We start from the raw sequence: 20,809 nt of genomic DNA, 5'->3' as shown, positions 1-20,809 counted from the left end.
TTGATCCAGGTCTGTAGACAAACAACATATTTGTCTTTAACTCCGTATAGAAGCAAGGATATGCCCTCTTTGAAGCATCTCCTCCAAGAAGTGACTGAAGGGTTGGCGTTCTTGAAGATTTTTCCATTACATTGCAACCAAATATGCTAGCCTCCAAGAATAAGAAATTCAAGGCTAATTTCTGTATGCAGAGTTTTCAAAAGAAGCAAAAAATCATCATAAACCAAAGTACCTCAAAGGTGTGCCAACAATTGGAGATTGATTTTCTATAGCTTACCATGAAGGAAATATGCCCTAGAGGCAATAATAAAGTTATTATTTTATATTTCCTTATATCATGATAAATGTTTATTATTCATGCTAGAATTGTATTAACTGGAAACTTGATACATGTGTGGATACATAGACAAAACACCGTGTCCCTAGTAAGCCTCTACTAGACTAGCTCATTAATCAAAGATGGTTAAATTTTCTAACCATAGACATGTGTTGTCATTTGATGAACGAGGTCACAACATTAGGAGAGTGATGTGATGGACAAGACCCATCCGTTAGCTTAGCATATTGATCGTTCAGTTTTATTGCTATTGCTTTCTTCATGTCAAATACATATTCCTTAGACTATGAGATTATGCAACTCCCGGATACTGGAGGAATACCTTGTGTGCTATCAAACGTCACAACATAACTGGGTGATTATAAAGATGCTCTACAGGTATCTCCGAAGGTGTTTGTTGGGTTGGCATAGATCGAGATTAGGATTTGCCACTCTGAGTATCGGAGATGTATCTCTAGGCCCTCACATCATAAGAAGCCTTGCAAACAAAGTGACTAATGAGTTAGTTACAAAGATGATGTATTAAGGAATGAGTAAAGAGACTTGCAGGTAACGGGATTGAACTAGGTATGTGGATACCGACGATCGAATCTCGGGCAAGTAACATACTGATGGACAAAGGGAATAACATATGTTGTCATAATGGTTCGACCGATAAAGATTTTCGTAGAATGTGTAGGAGCCAATATGAGCATCCAAGTTCCGCTATTGGTTATTGATCGGAGAGGTGTCTCGGTCATGTCTACATAGTTCTCGAACCCAAAGGGTCCGCACGCTTAACGTTCGATGACGATATAGTATTATATGAGTTATGTGATTTGGTGAGTGAATGTTGTTAAGAGTCCCGTATGAGATTACGGACATGAAGAGAAGTCTCGAAATGGTCGAGAGGTAAAGATTGATATATAGGATGATGGTATTCGGACACCAGAAGTGTTCTGGAGGGTACCAGGTACTTATCGGGTCACCGGAAAGGAGTTTCAAGCACCGCCGACAAAGATATGGGCCTTATGGGCCAAGTGAGGGAACACACCAGCCCTGGTCCGCCCCTTTAGAGGTCAGCCCTATGAAGAGGAGAAGGAAAGAAGGGAGGGCAAGGAATGTGTGGATTAGGATTCCTACTTCCTTCCCTCCCCCCTGCTCTTTCCTTCCACCTCGGTTATATATGGCAGGGGGGACACACGGCTTGGGAGGGACTCCAAGTAGGATTCCTCCTACTTGGACGCCTCCTATGGCAGCTCCTCCCTCCCTCCCACCTATATATATGAGGAGGGGGGCGTCTAGCACACAACAGACAATTGCCTAGCTGTGTGCGACGCCCCCTCCACAGTTTACACCCTCGGTCATATCTTTATAGTGCTTAGGCGAAGCCCTGCGAGGATCACTTCACCATCACCGTCACCATGCCATTGTGCTGACCGAACTCATCTACTACCTCGACGTCTTGCTGGATCAAGAAGGCGAGGGACGTCACCGAGCTGAACGTGTGCAGAACTCAGAGATGCCGTGTGTTCGGTACTTGATCGGTCGGAGCTAGAAGAAGTTCGACTACATCAACCACGTTGTCAAACGCTTCCGCTTTCGGTCTACGAGGGTACGTAGGCACACCCTCCCCCTCTCGCTGCTATGCATCTCCTAGATAGATCTTGCGTGAGCGTAGGAATTTTTTTGAAATTACATGCTACGTTTCCCAACATACCACATATGCCAGGTGGCAACTGAAGATATAGTTACAATGCCAAAGAAGATGCAAGATGGTTTCTTCAGCAAGTTGGTTAAAAAAACTTTCTCTTCACTATAGCTCCAGTATTGAGTTAAGGAATATCATTACTGGTATCTTCAACCAAAGAAAATTGGAATGCGGAGAGCTGCAAAGACCCCTATAATAATTCAGTAGATAAGCTTTTAGATGGTCGCGACCCACGATGAACTCCTCATCTTGTTTCCCGAACTAGGCTTTCGCCCTACTTTTTTTAGAAAAGGAGTGATCTCTGACATCTGCATTTGGGCGATGCATACGTCCACTTTATTAATTATTTTCATAAGACTTTACAAAGTCATATAATAGCAAAACTAAAGCCACCGTCTAAGCAACAACTGTCGCTACACCTATCCAATTGATGAAAAGGCACTGATAGCCTGGGCCTAATACCAACAGACATCGCAACCAAACCTAAACATCTGAGACCTGAGGTCCCAACCAGGACGCCTGCCTGGTATGGGGCACCTACCAGTCCGGCACACTCCTCAACCAGGAGTCCAGGACGCCTACCGGGTATGAGGCCGCCGCAGCCACCTGCCACGAGTCCATCTTCAGAGCTGTACTGTTGCATCTATCGTGTCAGGTCTCTCTGCCATCAACGCCACCATGACGCCAGACAACGTCGCCCTCCTGCGCGAGTCCATCCTCCCACATCGAACTCCGAATCTGCACTGCGTCACACCGTCAAGATCCGTCTCCATCAATGTATGGATGAAGCACCGCTCCACCAAAGAAATCGTCCGCTGGTCCCGTGAAGCAAGGCGCAACACCAAGTAGAAGGCCGAAGCGCACTGCCACCAGCAGCCCCGCCACCAAGAGCTGTTCCCAGCCGCCGACTTCAAGAAGGAACACGACACCAGGGTTCTGTCGACACCCAGAACAGGGGAACAAAAGCTTTCGTCATAGCTCGAGGAGGAGGCGGAAGGGAGAGGATCCACCCCAAAGCCTCCAGGAAGGGGATCGGCGCCAAAGGCGTCAACTTTGGGGAGGCCAGTGTGCCAGCCAGGGGTTTCCCCCGAAACCTCACCCGCACGCCAGATCCGCCAGTCCGGCAACCGGCGCCAGCACGGATCGGGACAGATCGGAGCAGGGGCGGATCTTTTACATGAAGCCATGACGGATTGCGAGGAGCCGCCACTGTGCCAGCGTCCGCAGCCCCCACGCCGCCCGCGCGGCTGTGGGAGGCTGCCCACCAGAGCCTGCCGGCGCAGCCCGCCGGCTGCACCGCGCCCACTGGCCGGGGCCGCCGCCCCGGGGAACCAAGGCCCTCCACCGGAGAGGAAGCGCCAGATCCCGCCGCCACTATCATTGGGGCCGAGCACCCGCGCCTCGGAGGCCCTCAGGCGGCAGCAGAGGGAGGGGAGGAGAAGGGGAAACGCAGCGGCGACGCCAGGGCTGGCCCCCCGAGTCACCTCAGAGGAGGCGACGCGGGGGGAGGCGACTTGTGCCTTTAAAATTGGGGGAGAATTTCACTTCCCCGGCCTCTGCACCAACTAGGGATGCATACGACCATTTTAGTATGAGTACCAAGATAAACATGGTCCTCAGAATTTTTTAAATGAGTATCAAGATATTTTTTGATGAGTGGTTCCACCATACACCAAACTTGTTTCTCAATAAATGGGGGAAAACCCCTGTACATCACCTGTCAATTATAGGAATTGAACTCAGGTCGTTAGGCTGCACAACCGCATGCCCAACCACTGAGCCAAGGCTCTCGATAAAGCAAACATTCATACAGACCAGCCTAGGAACATAAGCGTAGGAAAGCAAGAAGAAACAAAAAAGCCACCTAGTGGCAAGCTAAGAAGACAACGAGCGGGTGGAGATCCGTCGCGCAGAAGCCAGGAGAGCGTCCAGGCGGTCGCGGTCTCGCTGCCTAGCGAGCGGGTGTCAGTGCTACAAGAAGGCTTTTAGATGGTCGCGACCCACAATGAACTCCCCCATCTCTTTCAAGCTGACAGTTTCTCCTTCTCGATGTTTTCCATCTGCAATCAAGTGAAATAAACCTTGAAGTTGTAGACAAAAGCTAAATCAAACCCTGGATTTTAAATCCCAGAAATTGGCACTCTGAACTTGTAATCCCGGTCTATTTTAGACTCTAGACCTGTTTGGCACACCGGGAATACAACATCCCCGGCCGGGATGACCAACTACTCTCACAGACAAGAATTTGGGCCAGCCCACTATAACACAACAAGAATTCATGAAATTTAAAAAATGTTCACACATTTCTAAAATTGTTCAAAAGTTTAAAAAAATGTTCCTGTTTTATATTTTTGGCACGAATTCAATTCATTTTGTGTTTCTCAAAAAAATATTTGGAATTCTGAAATTCTGTTCACATTATAAAAAACTGTTCGGAAAAATGTTAAGAATTACAACAGTTTTTCACAAGCTATGAATTTTTTTCGGATTTATAGAATTGTGTCGCATTTGTTGAATAACTTTTTTGGAATTTCATAAATTATCTCATAAATAATATTTTTTTAAAATGTTTCGGATTGTTGGCTGCGGACTCGACTGGGCCGGCCCACCAGACATAAAGTGATTTTTTTTCTTATCACACGCCATAAAAATTCCTTCTTTCTTTTTCTTAACACGGGACATAATAAAATCCGTAAGACAAAAACATGCCATGGAGTCGAACTTTGGACCTGGCAGGGTTGACATGATTTTGCTAGCCACTACAACAGACAACTATGACTTACATAATAAGTGGCCGAAAATATTTAATCAGAAACAAAAGTGTCAAACTTAGAAAACTTTTTTAGGGGCAAACAAGTATTGAACACGTATTTATTTGTGAAATCTTCGAATGTTATAAAGTGTGTTTTGGAAAATTTCGAATACTTTTAAAAAACCAACAACTTCCGAAAAGAGAACACATTTTGAAACATAAACATTTTCTTAAACCTTAAAAAATTTTTAAGGTGCAGACACTTTTTGAAACATAAAATTTTTCTGAAACCTGAACAAAATTTTAAAGTGCCACTTTTTCTACAATGTAAAAAAATGTTTACGTGTTGTAAAAAAATGTATCATAACCTTAACAGCATATACGTGACATGTGTTTTGAAAAAAGTGCATGCAAATTTTAAAATATTGAACCATGTAAAAGAGTGTTCGTGTAGTATTATAAAATGTTTATAGACAATAAGAAAATGTAAAACAGGTATTTGTAAAAATATTACCATGTACTGAAAAAAGTTTTGAAAACATTTAATTTAAAAATCTCCATAATGTATGTGTGCGTTAAAAATGTATATTGGGTATTGATTAAAATTAGACATGAGTAAAAATGAAAAAAGAAAAGAAAATGTAAAAGAAAAACACTAAGAAACAACAAATTAGTGTGCGCACATGAGCGACTACGCTACTGGGCCGGCCCAATTCAGCAAATACCGGCGAAGTCCTCTCAATGTTTAAGATAGACCGGGATTAAAGAGTTTGGTGTGCTGATTTTAGGGGTTAAGAGTTTGGGAATTGATTTAGCTTTCGCCTATAAATTCAAGGTTTGTTTTAGACTTTTTCCTATTATTAACACCTCCAGTTACTTTTGCCCGTCAAGTCCATTTGGTTTCTTCCTCGCGCAAAACAAACACCTGAATGCAAATGATTTCTTCGTGTGACGAATAAGATTAACCGCAGATTCGCCGCACCAAAAATCTCTTTTCAGATCAATCACCTCCCATTGCCCGTCCAAACACCACCACCACCACAATCCTACATTGTTCACGAGATCGACATTGCGGGGCTTCTGGTTCACGGCCTAGGCATTCCGCTCCCAGATCAAAATCAAGAGGTGTGTGCGCAATAAAATAGTAACAACACACGACATTGTTCCTTGTGTATTCCTACGGCAATCCTCGCCGACCCCCTACCTCACCTCACCTCGCACGGCCAGCACATTTCTTGCAGTGAACGGACACATGCCTTGCCACTCACATCACTCACTCCTACTGCTACTACTCCGGTCTCTCTCCGGTGCCCACCTGTTATAAATACCACCCACATCTTTTGTCTATTCAGCATCCAACTTCACCTCGAGCAGGGCGAGTAAAAGAGCCGCAGAGAAAGGAGTGAAGAGAGGCAGGCCCCAGGCCATAATTCTCACTCTCAGCAGCCAAATCAAGGACAGGCAGGCGCAGAGCGGAGGACCAAGCTCGCAATGGGCATGGGCATGGCTTCTCCCTTGCTTTCCTGCGCCATCATGGCGCTCCTCGCCTCCGTCCTCCCCCCGCCGTCCGTCGCCGGCGACCCCGACCTGCTCCAGGACATCTGCGTCGCTGACCTCTCTTCCGGTAAGCCGCCACGGCCTGATTCCGTGCGTGCTCTCTGCTGCTCACAGATCAGAAAGATGGTGCAAATTAATCACGTCTTCGACTTGTGTGCAGGGGTGAAGGTGAATGGGTTCGCGTGCAAGGCCACGGTGACCGAGGACGACTTCTACTTCAAGGGGCTGGGCGCCGCCGGCAACACCAGCACCACCTACGGCTCCGTGGTGACCGGCGCCAACGTGGAGAAGGTGCCCGGGCTCAACACCCTGGGCGTCTCCATGGCGCGCATCGACTACGCGCCGGGCGGGCTCAACGCGCCGCACACCCACCCGCGCGCCACCGAGATGGTCTTCGTCCTCCAGGGCGCCCTCGACGTCGGCTTCATAACCACCGCCAACAAGCTCGTCTCCAAGACCATCGCCGCCGGCGACGTCTTCGTGTTCCCGCGCGGCCTGGTCCATTTCCAGAAGAACAACGGCGCCGGCCCCGCCTCCGTCATCTCCGCCTTCAACAGCCAGTTCCCCGGCACGCAGTCGCTCGCCATGACGCTCTTCGCGGCCACGCCGCCGGTGCCCGACCACGTGCTCACCACGGCGTTCCAGGTCGGCACCAAGGAGGTGGACAAGATCAGGTCCAGGCTCGCCCCGAAAAAGGCCTGACTAAACAATGCTTACGTACTCCTAAGATGTTTCTTCCGAGTGACATGATTCAGTTCCTGATTTGTGCTATTTCTACTCACTTTTACTCACCTGCGTTGTTTTCTTGATTTGTTGGATCCTCATTGTGTAATGCTGCCCTGAAGTAGCAAGTACAAAAGCTGGTAGGTCTGTGCTGCTTGTAATAATCAGACCAAGTCATTTGTTGGTTCTAAATCTAATCATTCCACCATTATGGTTGCAGCAGCTTCACAACTCAAGAACCGTCCCCTCTTTGTACTTTTTATTGATTATATTCTTTGCTTCTGCGTTGGAGTATGATAACTCCGACAACAGAAAAGAACCTTTGTGGCCCTGCAAACATCCGAATGAGTAATCCGACGACCAACATAAAGAACCACCGATGCCACATGAGAGCATCTCCGATAGAACACGTAGATGCAAAAATACCTAACTTTTGCATCTCCGAGGGCCAAAAATACCTCTCCAAACAGATAGTGTAGATGAATTTTTTTTTTACATCTTTGCCTCCCGAAGATGTAAACTATAACACCCCTCGATGTAAATTTGCATCTCCACCTACAGAAGATGTAAAATCGCGACCGTCCGCCAACTGCCCAACTGCCCTTCCTTTCCCTTCCGCGCGACCAGCCGCCACCCGCCCGACTCCACCACCGGCCAAATCCGCACCAAATCGCCCCCCCCCCCCGCGCGCCGCCGGGCCCGCCGCGACTTCGCCGCCCCCTCTCCCCCCTCCCCCCCGATCCCCTGCCACCTGCCTCGTCGTTGAACGAAGCTTCTCTCACGGTTGTGGTTGGCCTAAACGCCTTCCCCGGCGAGGTCTACGATGGGCTAAGCTTCTTCCTAGCCTAGACCCCCCGCCGGAGTTAGTGGAGGCGCGCCACTCCGCCCACCCGACGGCCGCAAGGCTCGGCCATTCTTCCGGTCGTGCGAAGCCGCCCGCAGGCCGCACCGAGCTCCCGACTTCTTCTCTGCCGACGTGCGGCCATCTCCTCTGTCGTGCAGTTGCCGCCGCCCGCACCCGCCACCGCCGACGGCTGCGCAACCCGCAGCCGGCCAATTTCGTCCACCACACAAGCAAGGTATTCGACCAAATTCCCGAAGGTAAGAAAACGATGAAACTTGACGGGTTTTTTGTTGGGGATGGAAAGTTAGTTTGACGGTGATTTTCTGCATTGTAGATGAGCTCGTGTGACTCCTTTTTCGTGGATGATTCCTCGTCGGATGAGGAATTTGATTTGAATGAAGAAGAGGACATTGCAATGCTAGTGGCAATGCACAAGGGGAAGAAGCCGAAGCACAGTGGTTCCGTGTATGGCCGTGCGTTCATTCGGAGAGAACGGGTTCATGCGCACAAGAGGTTGATGCGCAACTACTTCGGTTCACCACATGTTTTTCCGGAGAGGTACTTCCGATGCCGGTTCAGAATGTCCAAAGACTTTTTCATCCACATTTGCAATTCCGTGAAGCAGCATGATCGATCCTTCGAGCGGAGGAGGAATTGTGCAGGGTTGCTTGGACATAGTACCGAACAGAAGGTCATTGCCGCATTGCCCGATGGCCTACGGTTGTCGGAGTAAATAGCCATGGGTAGCCTAGCCGGCTTCCTCTGGCCCTTCTGAAAAAGTTACGAGCCCGCCCGGCTTTCAAGAATCCAAGACATGGGGCCGCCTTCCCCTAGCTGGCTGCAATCCAGGCCGGCTTTCGGAAGGCGGTCCGACTTTAGCCCTCATGAGAAGGCCGACTCCAAGAAGCCGGCCATGAGAAGGCCGACTCCAAGAAGCCGGCTCCCTATAAAGCGATCAAGACCGTACCCACAAAGTTTGCACCCATCTAACGGCGGTGCGACGGGGCGTGACTACAGTAAAGCCTGCCACCCCCGAATCCCGGAGCACGCCTGCCATGGTGCGCCGTACGGGCTAGGCACGACCCGTCCGGCGTGGCACTGTTGCCATGTTGACCCTGGCATCACCCACGACGGGCCGCCAGCGTGGCCCACAGACGGTGGGCCCCTTTGAGCAGAGAGACGCCCGAAGGCGGCCACGCCTCCAACTAGTCGGCCCAAGACAGAGCCGGCTCCCCGCAGCCGGCTTGCCGCCTTCCTCGAAGAGGACGCCCCATTAAGGAGACAAGACGCGGTAAGGCTACAGCAATCGCCTGACAGGCGGCGGTACTGTAGCCGCGCTTACCACGATGAAGCCCACGTCAGCAAGATGGAGCCACAGTAACCAGCCGCCGACCAGGCCCTGGACAGTGGGGCCTGCCTGTCGACCAAGGGGCCGGCAGCCGGCGGGACCCACCAGTCGGCGGGCCCCAGCAGCCGGCGCAGAAGCCGGCGAGCGCAGTCATAGACGGCTGGGCCCCGTGCCCAGTCGGATTACCATTGTACCCCGGGGGGTAGGCCTATATAAACCCCCCGGAGCACCCATGCAAAGGGTTCGACCCCCCGCTAGTTCTAGACACCACATAGGGAGTAGAAGCGGGCGAGCCGTGCCCTTCTTCCTCCTCCCCCCAAACAGCTCGAGGAGCGTTTTGTAGCTACTTGATTCATATAGTGAGCATGCGGAGACCTCGCAGAGCAGCAGTAGGGGTGTTATCTCCACGGAGAGCCCCGAAGCTGGGTAAGATCCGCCGGCGTGCACGTCTTCGCCTTATCCCGTTTCCAGGCACCGGCGATGTCTTACTGGCTCCCACAATGATAAGCCACCCATTGGCATATGTCGCACCTACCACCCGACATTTGGCGCCCACCGTGGGGCCAGGTGCACCGTCGTTCGAAGACCTGTTCTGGACGGGAACCTTATTCCTCCCCCGCGAGCGTAGCCAGCTCGGCACGCCCGATGGCGCTTGCCACGACGCGCTGCAAGGCGTCACCAGCATCTGCGCGGCAAGCGGCCTCGCCGATCTCCTCGACGAAACTCTCACCTCTGACGAGCTCGCCACCGATGCGGGCACCGACCACCTCGCCAACCTTCTCGGCCAGCTCCATGTCTCCAGCGAGCCCGCTGCGGACCTGGAGTCGGTTGGCTCCACCGACCCGATGCCTGTCGACTCCGACACGGCCTCCTACGACACCTTCCTCACCAACGTCGCGATCTACAACGACCCGCTTCCTCGAGCCGACGGCTGCGATGCTGTCACCGCCGAAGTGATGGTTGTCGGCCACAGCGGCCTGGCCGACGAGAGCGCCCACGACGCCTCGCGCACGGCGGCCCACGACTTGTCCGCTCCCCTCCCGGCTAATGCCGACGACGAAGCACTGGAGGCACGCCGCCTCGCCCTCCTCGCAGAGGGCCGGAGGCTGGCCTCCGTAAGACGCCTCACTGAGGCCTACCAGCGCGAAGCTGACCGCGCCGCCTTCGGCACGCCGGCCCCGGGCGGGCCAAGCCGGGCCGGCCTTGTCAAGCAACGCGGCGCCGTCATCGCCGACACGCTGGGAGTCGACCGCCCGGTCTATGCCACTCCGCTCGAGAACTTGCGTGCCGCCCAGGCGGCTGTAGACGAGTTGGACGGCTTGGAGGCCGAAGACCTGCCCCACATGACCCGGCGCATCCAGCAATTGATTGACGCAGCCGCGCAGCGACACGAAGCCGACGCCCGCGCGGAAAGCCCTCCCCCGCGCCGAGAACACGGCGCGACGTCCCGGACACCGACTACGAGCAATACCCGCGCCGACGCGAGAAGCAGCCGGCTGCCAGCCGCAGCCGGACCCGGATCTCCATCGAGCGAGACGCGGACGGTCATCCCCGAGCCATGGAATGGCGGGGCGACCCGCCTCCGCCTCCGCCCCGTGGAGAGAGATATCCCGCCTCGCCGCCAGTGGCGCACCCGACTCTCAGCGGCCGGCTAGGCCGCCGCGAAGGAATCGGCGAGAACGACGCCCGCCATCGGATCGACCGCCTGGCGCGATCCCTGGCATTGGAAGAAGAAGACGATGTCGGCCCGCCTTGTTTCGGCCCCCGCATCCGCGACGAGCCCTTTTCCCAAAGGGTTCTCGCTCCCAAGAGACACGCCCAAGTACAACGGCTCCGTGAAGCCGGAAGATTGGTTGATCGACTACTCCACGGCGGTTAGCATAGCCAACGGTAACCGGCGCGTCGCCGTAAAGTACGTGCCCCTCATGCTGCAAGGCACGGCGCGGACCTGGCTCAACAGCCTCAAGCCGCGTAGCATCAACAGCTGGCTAGACTTCACAGAAGCCTTCATCCGCAACTTCACCAGCACCTACAAGCGGGCTCCCAAGCCCAGACAGCTCTCCTTGTGCGTACAAGGCCCCGCCGAGTCCACTCGCGATTACCTCACGCGTTGGGCCGAGCTCCGCAACTCCTGTGAAGGGGTGCACGAGGTGCAAGCCATAGAATACTTCACAGCCGGATGCCGAGAAGGCACCCTCCTCAAGCACAAGCTCCTCTGCGACGAGCCGGCTACCCTCGACGAACTTCTGGACATAGCGGACAAGTACGCCACCGCCGACTCCTCGATGAAGACCGAGCTTCGGGTAGACGCGTCCGGAAAGGTACTCAACCCGGCGCCCAAGACGCCGGCTGGGGATTCCGGCCGACACCCCAACTCGAACGACCACAAGCGCAAGGGCCCCGCGCCGCCTCCCGCCAGCCGGCAGGTGGCCACGGTCGAAGATGCGCCGCCTGAAGAACGACCGGCGCCCAAGAAGCCCAAGGGCGGCAGGCCGGCTTGGCAGCCCGCCTTCTCCTACGAGCAAACCCTCGACGCCCCTTGCAAGTTCCACAGCGGCGCGAAGCCGTCCAACCACACGACCCGGAAGTGCCATTGGCTCACCCGAATCTCTAAGGGCGAGGGGCTCGTGCCGCCTCCGCCTGCCGGCCCGCCGCCTCCGCCTCCGCCGCCTCCGGCCGCTCGGCCCGCAGTCGGAGCCGTGCATGACGAGTTCCCTGACGAGCAAGCAACCTACATCGTCTTTACGAGCCAGCCCGAAGACCGGCGCAGCAAACGCCAAGAGCGCCAGGAAGTTAGCATGGTCGCTGCCAACCCCGCCGGACACATGCATTGGTCAGAAAAGCCCATCAGCTGGAGCCGGGCCGACCATCCGGAGGTGATGCCGTCTCTCGGCTCTTATGCCTTGGTCCTGGAAGCCACCCTCGCAACGGACAGACACGCCGCCCGCTTCTCTCGTGTGTTGATAGACGGCGGGAGCAGCATCAACATCCTGTACCGTGACACCCTGGAGAAGCTAAACGTCAAGACAAAGCAGCTCACGCCCACTCGGACAGTGTTCCACGGCATCGTACCCGGCCTGTCCTGCGCCCCCATTGGCAAAATCAAGATTGATGTACTTTTTGGGGACAAGGAGCATTTCCGCCGGGAAGCGATCTGGTTTGAAGTGGTGGACCTGGAGAGCCCTTACCATGCATTGCTGGGCCGACCTGCCTTGGCCAAATTCATGGCAGTTCCCCACTATGCATACCTCAAGGTGAAGATACCAAGTACCAAAGGCGTCATCACCGTAGCCGATGATTACAAGAAGTCCTCCGAGTGCGCAGCGGCCAGCAGCCGGCTGGCCGAGTCCCTTGTGATTGCCGAAGAGAAGAAGATGTTGGACCGAGTCGTGGCCATAGCCGGCAAACAGTCGGCCGTGTCCCCCGACCCCAAGGAGCATGACACCCAAGGATCTTTCCAGCCGGCCAAGGAGACGAAGAAGATACCTCTTGACCCCGAGCATCCAGAGAGGTTTGCCGTCATCGGGGCAAACCTGAACAGCAAATAGGAAGGCGAGCTCGCCGATTTCCTCCGTGAGAATCGGGACATCTTTGCATGGTCCCCCAAGGACATGCCGGGTGTTCCGAGGAAATTCGCCGAGCACAAACTACACGTTCGAGAAGACGCAAAGCCAGTCAGACAACCCCTTCGCCGATTGTCGGAGGAGAAGCGCAGGATTGTAGGGGAGGAGATAGCCCGGCTCTTGGCGGCCGGCTTCATCATGGAAGTTTTCTTTCCAGAGTGGCTCGCCAACCCGGTCCTTGTGCTAAAGAAGAACAACAAGTGGCGCATGTGTATAGACTACACGAGCCTCAACAAGGCCTGCCCCAAAGATCCTTTTGCCCTGCCAAGGATTGACCAAGTGATAGACTCCACAGCCGGATGCGAGCTGTTGAGTTTTTTGGATGCTTACTCCGGATATCATCAGATAAAGCTAGACCCGGACGACCGCCTGAAGACCGCTTTCATCACGCCATTTGGAGCCTTCTGCTACCTGACTATGACATTCGGCTTGAGAAATGCCGGTGCCACTTTTCAGCGTTGCATGTAGAAGTGCCTCCTCAAGCAACTCGGCAGAAACGCTCACGTATACGTGGACGACATCGTGGTGAAGACGGAGAAGCACGGCACCTTGCTGGAAGACCTCAAGGAAACGTTTGAGAACTTACGCCGGTTCCAAATCAAGCTCAACCCCGAAAAATGCGTGTTCGGAGTGCCAGCCAGCCAGCTCCTAGGCTTCTTGGTCTCCGAATGCGGCATCGAATGCAACCCGGTGAAGATCAAGGCCATCGAGAGAATGGCGATCCCCACTAAGCTTCGAGACATTCAGAAGTTCATCGGGTGCTTAGCCTCCTTGAACCGCTTCATCAGCCGGCTCGGAGAGAAAGCTCTCTCTCTCTACCGCCTCATGAAGAAGAGCACTCACTACGAGTGGAGCGACCAGGCCGACCAAGCTTTTCACGAGCTGAAGAAGATGCTGGCCACGCCGCCTGTCCTCGCGGCGCCGACTGAGAAAGAGCCCATGCTCCTCTACATCGCTGCAACCAGCCGGGTGGTCAGCACCGTCATCATAGTCCAGCGCCCAGAAGAAGGCCGAGCCCAGCCGGTCCAGAGGCCGGTGTATTATTTGAGCGAGGTGCTGTCCGCTTCAAAGCAGAACTACCCGCACTACCAAAAGATGTGTTATGGCGTGTACTTCACCGCCAAGAAGCTGAATCCCTACTTTGAAGAGCATTCCATCACGGTCGTATGCACTGCCCCGCTAGCCGAGATCATAGGCAGCCGGGACGCATCCGGCCGGGTGGCGAAATGGGCCATCGAGCTGGCCCCGTACACGATCTTCTACCAGCCCCGCACTGCCATCAAGTCCCAAGCACTGGCCGACTTCCTCGTCGACTGGGCCGAGACCCAGTACCTGCCGCCGGCTCCCGACTCCCCCCATTGGCGCATGCACTTCGACGGGTCCAAGATGCACACCGGCTTGGGAGCCGGCGTCGTCCTTACCTCTCCGAAAGGCGACAAGCTCAGATACACGCTACAGATCCACTTTGCTGCCTCCAACAATGTGGCCGAGTACGAGGCGCTTATACATGGGCTCCGGCTTGCCAAAGAACTTGGCATTCGCCGGATCCTATGTTATGGCGACTCGGACCTGGTAGTCCAGCAATCATCCGGCGACTGGGACGCCAAGGACGCGAATATGGCGAGCTACCGCTTCCTGGTCCAACAACTCAGCGGATACTTTGAAGGATGCGAGTTCCTCCACGTACCGCGAGCCGACAACGAGCCAGCCGATGCCTTGGCTCGAATAGGCTCCACTCGGCAAGCAATTCCAACCGGCGTCACTCTACAACGCCTCCTCAAGCCGTCTATCAAGCCGTCTCCGGAATTCGATTCCATCTTCGTGCCGCCTGACCCCGATGCGGCCGGGTCCGGCTCGAAGAATCAAGTAGCCGACCCCAAGACCCCCGTAGCCGGCCCGGCAACTTCGGCAGCCGGCTCGGGGACTTCGGCAGTAGGCTCGGGGACTTTGGCAACCGGCTCGGGGACTGCCACGACCGGCTCGGGGACTACGGTAGCCGGCCCGGGGACTGCACCAGCACTACAGCCGGCGGCCGACTCCAGCACCTCACCGCCTAGCCCGCCCACCCTGGTGGCAGTAGCCACTTTGGCAGTAGAAGAAGTCGCAGCTCCATCATGGGCTCAGTCCATCCTCAACTTCCTAGTAAACCAAGACCTGCCGGCTGACGAAACAGAAGCAAGACAAGTCCAGTGTCGAGCCGGAGCGTACACAATCGTCAACAGAGAACTACTCAAGCGCAGCGTCACTGGAATCCTCCAACGGTGCGTCGAGCAAGAGAAGGGCATTGCAATCCTCACAAACATTCACCAAAGAGAATGCGGCCACCATGCGGCCTCAAGATCACTTGTCGCCAAAGCCTTCCGCCATGGTTTCTTCTGGCCGACAGCTTTGGATGACGCCAAAGAATTAGTCAAACATTGCAAGGGATGCCAACTCTTCAGCTCCAAGCAACACATGCCGGCTTCGGCACTCAAGACCATTCCCCTCACTTGGCCCTTTGCCGTTTGGGGACTGGACATGGTGGGCCCATTCAAGACGGCGCGCGGCGGCATGACACATTTGTTGGGGAACGTAGTAATTTTAAAAATTTCCTATGCACACGCAAGATCATGGTGATGCATAGCAACGAGGGGAGAGTATTGTCTACGTACCCAACACAGACCGACTGCGGAAGCGATGACACGACGTAGAGGAAGTAGTCGTATGTCTTCTCGATCCAACCGATCAAGCACCGAAACTACGGCACCTCCGAGTTCGAGCACACGTTCAGCTCGATGACGATCCCCGGACTCCGATCCAGCAAAGTGTCGGGGAAGAGTTTCGTCAGCACGACGGCGTGGTGACGATCTTGATGAACTACAGCAGCAGGGCTTCGCCTAAACTCCGCTACAGTATTATCGAGGAATATGGTGGCAGGGGGCACCGCACACGGCTAAGGAATAGATCACGTGGATCAACTTGTGTCAACTTGTGTCTTTGGGTGCCTTTACCTCAGTATATAAAGGAGCCAAGGGGGGAGGGGGCGCCGGCCAAGAGAGAGAGGCGCAGGAGGAGTCCGACTCCTACCGGGAGTAGGACTCCCCCCCAATCCTATTCCAACTAGGATTCCCAAGGGGGAAAGAGGGAGAGGGGTGGCCGGCCACCTCTCCTAGTCCTAATAGGACTAGGGGAAGGGGGAGAGGCGCGCAGCCCCCTTGGGCTGCCCCTTTCTCCTTTCCACTAAGGCCCATGATGGCCCATATGGCTCCCGGGGGGTTCCGGTAACCTCCCGGTAACCCGGTAAAATCCCGATTTTACCCGGAACACTTCCGATGTCCAAACATAGGCTTCCAATATATCAATCTTTATGTCTCGACCATTTCGAGACTCCTCATCATGTCCGTGATCACATCCGGGACTCCGAACAACCTTCGATACATCAAAATGCATAAACTCATAATATAACTGTCATCGCAACCTTAAGCGTGCGGACCCTACGGGTTCGAGAACAATGTAGACATGACCGAGACACGTCTCTGGTCAATAACCAATAGCGGGACCTGGATGCCCATATTGGCTCCTACATATTCTACGAAGATCTTTATCGGTCAGACCGCATAACAACATACGTTGTTCCCTTTGTCATCGGTATGTTACTTGCCCGAGATTCGATCGTCGGTATCCAATACCTAGTTCAATCTCGTTACCGGCAAGTCTCTTTACTCGTTCCGTAATACATCATCTCACAACTAACATATTAGTTGTAATGCTTGCAAGGCTTATGTGATGTGTATTACTGAGAGGGCCCAGAGATACCTCTCCGACAATCGGAGTGACAAATCCTAATCTCGAAATACGCCAACCCAACATCGACCATTGGAGACACCTGTAGTACTCCTTTATAATCACCCAGTTACGTTGTGATGTTTGGTAGTACCCAAAGTGTTCCTCCGGTAAACGGGAGTTGCATAATCTCATAGTCATAGGAACATGTATAAGTCATGGATAAAGCAATAGCAACATACTAAACGATCGGGTGCTAAGCTAATAGAATGGGTCATGTCAATCAGATCATTCAACTAATGATGTGACCTCGTTTAATCAAATAACAACTCTTTGTTCATGGTTAGGAAACATAACCATCTTTGATTAACGAGCTAGTCTAGTAGAGGCATACTAGTGACACTCTGTTTGTCTATGTATTCACACATGTATTATGTTTCCGGTTAATACAATTCTAGCATGAATAATAAACCTTTATCATGATATAAGGAAATAAATAATAACTTTATTATTGCCTCTAGGGCATATTTCCTTCAGTCTCCCACTTGCACTAGAGTCAATAATCTAGATTACACTGTAATGATCCTAACACCCATGGAGTCTTGGTGCTGATCATGTTTTGCTCGTGGAAGAGGCTTAGTCAACGGGTCTGCAACATTCAGATCCGTATGTATCTTGCAAATCTCTATGTCTCCCACCTGGACTAGATCCCGGATGGAGTTGAAGCGTCTCTTGATGTGTTTGGTCTTTTTGTGAAATCTGGATTCCTTTGCCAAGGCAATTGCACCAGTATTGTCACAAAAGATTTTCATTGGACCCGATGCACTAGGTATGACACCTAGATCGGATATGAACTCCTTCATCCAGACTCCTTCGTTCGCTGCTTCCGAAGCAGCTATATACTCCGCTTCACATGTAGATCCCGCTACGACGCTTTGTTTAGAACTGCACCAACTGACAGCTCCACCGTTTAATGTAAACACGTATCCGGTTTGCGATTTAGAATCGTCCGGATTAGTGTCAAAGCTTGCATCAACGTAACCTCTTACGGTGAGCTCTTTGTCACCCCCATATATGAGAAACATATCCTTAGTCCTTTTCAGGTATTTCAGGATGTTCTTGACCGCTGTCCAGTGATCCACTCCTGGATTACTTTGGTACCTCCCTGCTAAACTTATAGCAAGGCATACATCAGGTCTGGTACACAGCATTGCATACATGATAGAGCCTATGGCTGAAGCATAGGGAACATCTTTCATTTTCTCTCTATCTTCTGCAGTGGTCGGCCTTTGAGTCTTACTCAATCTCACACCTTGTAACACAGGCAAGAACCCTTTCTTTGCTTGATCCATTTTGAACTTCTTCAAAATCTTGTCAAGGTATGTGCTTTGTGAAAGTCCAATTAAGCGTCTTGATCTATCTCTATAGATTTTTATGCCTAATATGTAAGCAGTTTCACCGAGGTCTTTCATTGAAAAACTTTTATTCAAGTATCCCTTTATGCTATCCAGAAATTCCATATCATTTCCAATCAGTAATATGTCATCCACATATAATATTAGAAATGCTACAGAGCTCCCACTCACTTTCTTGTAAATACAGGCTTCTCCGAAAGTCTGTATAAAACCAAATGCTTTGATCACACTATCGAAGCGTTTATTCCAACTCCGAGAGGCTTGCACCAGTCCATAAATGGATCGCTGGAGCTTGCACACTTTGTTAGCTCCCTTTGGATCGACAAAACCTTCCGGTTGCATCATATACAACTCTTCTTCCAGAAATCCATTCAGGAATGCAGTTTTGACATCCATCTGCCAAATTTCATAATCATAAAATGCGGCAACTGCTAACATGATTCGGACAGACTTAAGCATCGCTACGGGTGAGAAAGTCTCATCGTAGTCAATCCCTTGAACTTGTCGAAAACCTTTTGCGACAAGTCGAGCTTTGTAGACAGTAACATTACCATCAGCCTCAGACGCCTTCTTAAAGACCCATTCACTCTCAATTGCTTGCCGATCATTGGGCAAGTCAACCAAAGTCCATACTTTGTTCTCATACATGGATCCCATCTCAGATTTCATGGCTTCAAGCCACTTTGCGGAATCTGGGCTCATCATCGCTTCTTCATAGTTCGTAGGTTCATCATGATCTAGTAGCATGACTTCCAGAACATGATTTCCGTACCACTCTAGTGCGGATCTCACTCTGGTTGATCTACGAGGTTCAATAGTATCTTGATCTAAAGTTTCATGATCATCATCATTAGCTTCCTCACTTATTGGTGTAGGTGTCGCAGAAACAGTTTTCTGTGATGTTCTACTTTCTAATAAGGGAGTAGGTACAGTTACCTCGTCAAGTTCTACTTTCCTCCCACTCACTTCTTTCGAGAGAAACTCCTTCTCTAGAAAGTTTCCGAATTTAGCAACAAAAATCTTGCCTTCGGATCTGTGATAGAAGGTGTATCCAATAGTTTCCTTTGGATACCCTATGAAGACACATTTCTCCGATTTGGGTTCGAGCTTATCAGGTTGAAGCTTTTTCACATAAGCATTGCAGCCCCAAACTTTAAGAAACGACAACTTTGGTTTCTTGCCAAACCATAGTTCATAAGGCGTCGTCTCAACGGATTTTGATGGTGCCCTATTTAACGTGAATGCGGCTGTCTCTAAAGCATAACCCCAAAATGATAGCGGTAACTCAGTAAGAGACATCATAGATCGTACCATATCTAGTAAAGTACGATTACGACGTTCGGACACACCATTACGCTGTGGTGTTCCGGGTGGCGTGAGTTGCGAAACTATTCCACAATTTTTCAAATGTACACCAAACTCGTAACTCAAATATTCTCCTCCACGATCAGATCGTAGAAATTTTATTTTCTTGTTACGATGATTTTCAACTTCACTCTGAAATTCTTTGAACTTTTCAAATGTTTCAGACTTATGTTTCATTAAGTAGATATACCCATATCTGCTTAAGTCATCTGTGAAGGTGAGAAAATAACGATATCCGCCACGAGCCTCAATATTCATTGGTCCACATACATCGGTATGTATGATTTCCAACAAATCTGTTGCTCTCTCCATAGTACTGGAGAACGGTGTTTTAGTCATCTTGCCCATGAGGCACGGTTCGCAAGTACCAAGTGATTCATAATCAAGTGGTTCCAAAAGTCCATCAGTATGGAGTTTCTTCATGCGCTTTACACCGATATGACCTAAACGACAATGCCACAAATAAGTTGCACTTTCATTATCAACTCTGCATCTTTTGGTTTCAACATTATGAATATGTGTGTCACTACTATCGAGATTCATCAAAAATAGACCACTCTTCAAAGGTGCATGACCATAAAAGATATTACTCATATAAATAGAACAACCATTATTCTCTGACTTAAATGAATAACCGTCTCGCATTAAACAAGATCCAGATATAATGTTCATGCTCAACGCTGGCACCAAATAACAATTATTTAGGTCTAATATTAATCCCGAAGGTAGATGTAGAGGTAGCGTGCCGACCGCGATCACATCGACTTTGGAACCGTTTCCTACGCGCATCGTCACCTCGTCCTTTGCTAGTGTCCGCTTATTCTGTAGTCCCTGTTTCGAGTTGCAAATATTAGCAACAGAACCAGTATCAAATACCCAGGTGCTACTGCGAGCATTAGTAAGGTACACATCAATAACATGTATATCACATATACCTTTGTTCACCTTGCCATCCTTCTTATCCGCCAAATACTTGAGGCAGTTCCGCTTCCAGTGACCAGTCTGCTTGCAGTAGAAGCACTCAGTTTCAGGCTTAGGTCCAGACTTGGGTTTCTTCTCTTGAGCAGCAACTTGCTTGCTGTTCTTCTTGAAGTTCCCCTTCTTCTTCCCTTTGCCCTTTTTTCTTGAAACTAGTGGTTTTGTTAACCATCAACACTTGATGCTCCTTCTTGATTTCTACCTCACCAGCTTTCAGCATTGCGAAGAGCTCGGGAATAGTCTTGTTCATCCCTTGCATATTATAGTTCATCACGAAGCTTTTGTAGCTTGGTGGCAGTGACTGGAGAATTCTGTCAATGACGCAATCATCCGGAAGAGTAACTCCCAATTGAATCAAGTGTTTATTATACCCAGACATTTTGAGTATATGCTCACTGACAGAACTGTTCTCCTC

The 20,809-nt window shown here is 51.4% G+C and overlaps 1 protein-coding gene across 1 annotated transcript; it reads left to right on the top strand.

The window, feature by feature from the left end:
- The first annotated feature begins 6,122 nt into the window (after window positions 1–6,122).
- On the top strand, window positions 6,123–7,281 carry LOC123095525 (germin-like protein 5-1). Its single transcript, XM_044517064.1, has 2 exons — window positions 6,123–6,403; window positions 6,497–7,281. The coding sequence occupies exons 1-2, from the start codon at window positions 6,271–6,273 to the stop codon at window positions 7,036–7,038; spliced, it is 675 nt and encodes a 224-aa protein (XP_044372999.1). The 5' UTR covers window positions 6,123–6,270; the 3' UTR covers window positions 7,039–7,281.
- The last annotated feature ends 13,528 nt before the right edge of the window (window positions 7,282–20,809 follow it).

The sequence above is a fragment of the Triticum aestivum genome, chromosome 1A (genome assembly GCF_018294505.1).
Source record: "Triticum aestivum cultivar Chinese Spring chromosome 1A, IWGSC CS RefSeq v2.1, whole genome shotgun sequence".
Lineage (NCBI taxonomy): Eukaryota > Viridiplantae > Streptophyta > Magnoliopsida > Poales > Poaceae > Triticum > Triticum aestivum.
Note: the sequence above shows the minus strand (reverse complement) of the source record. Positions and strands in the feature narration are given on the sequence as shown.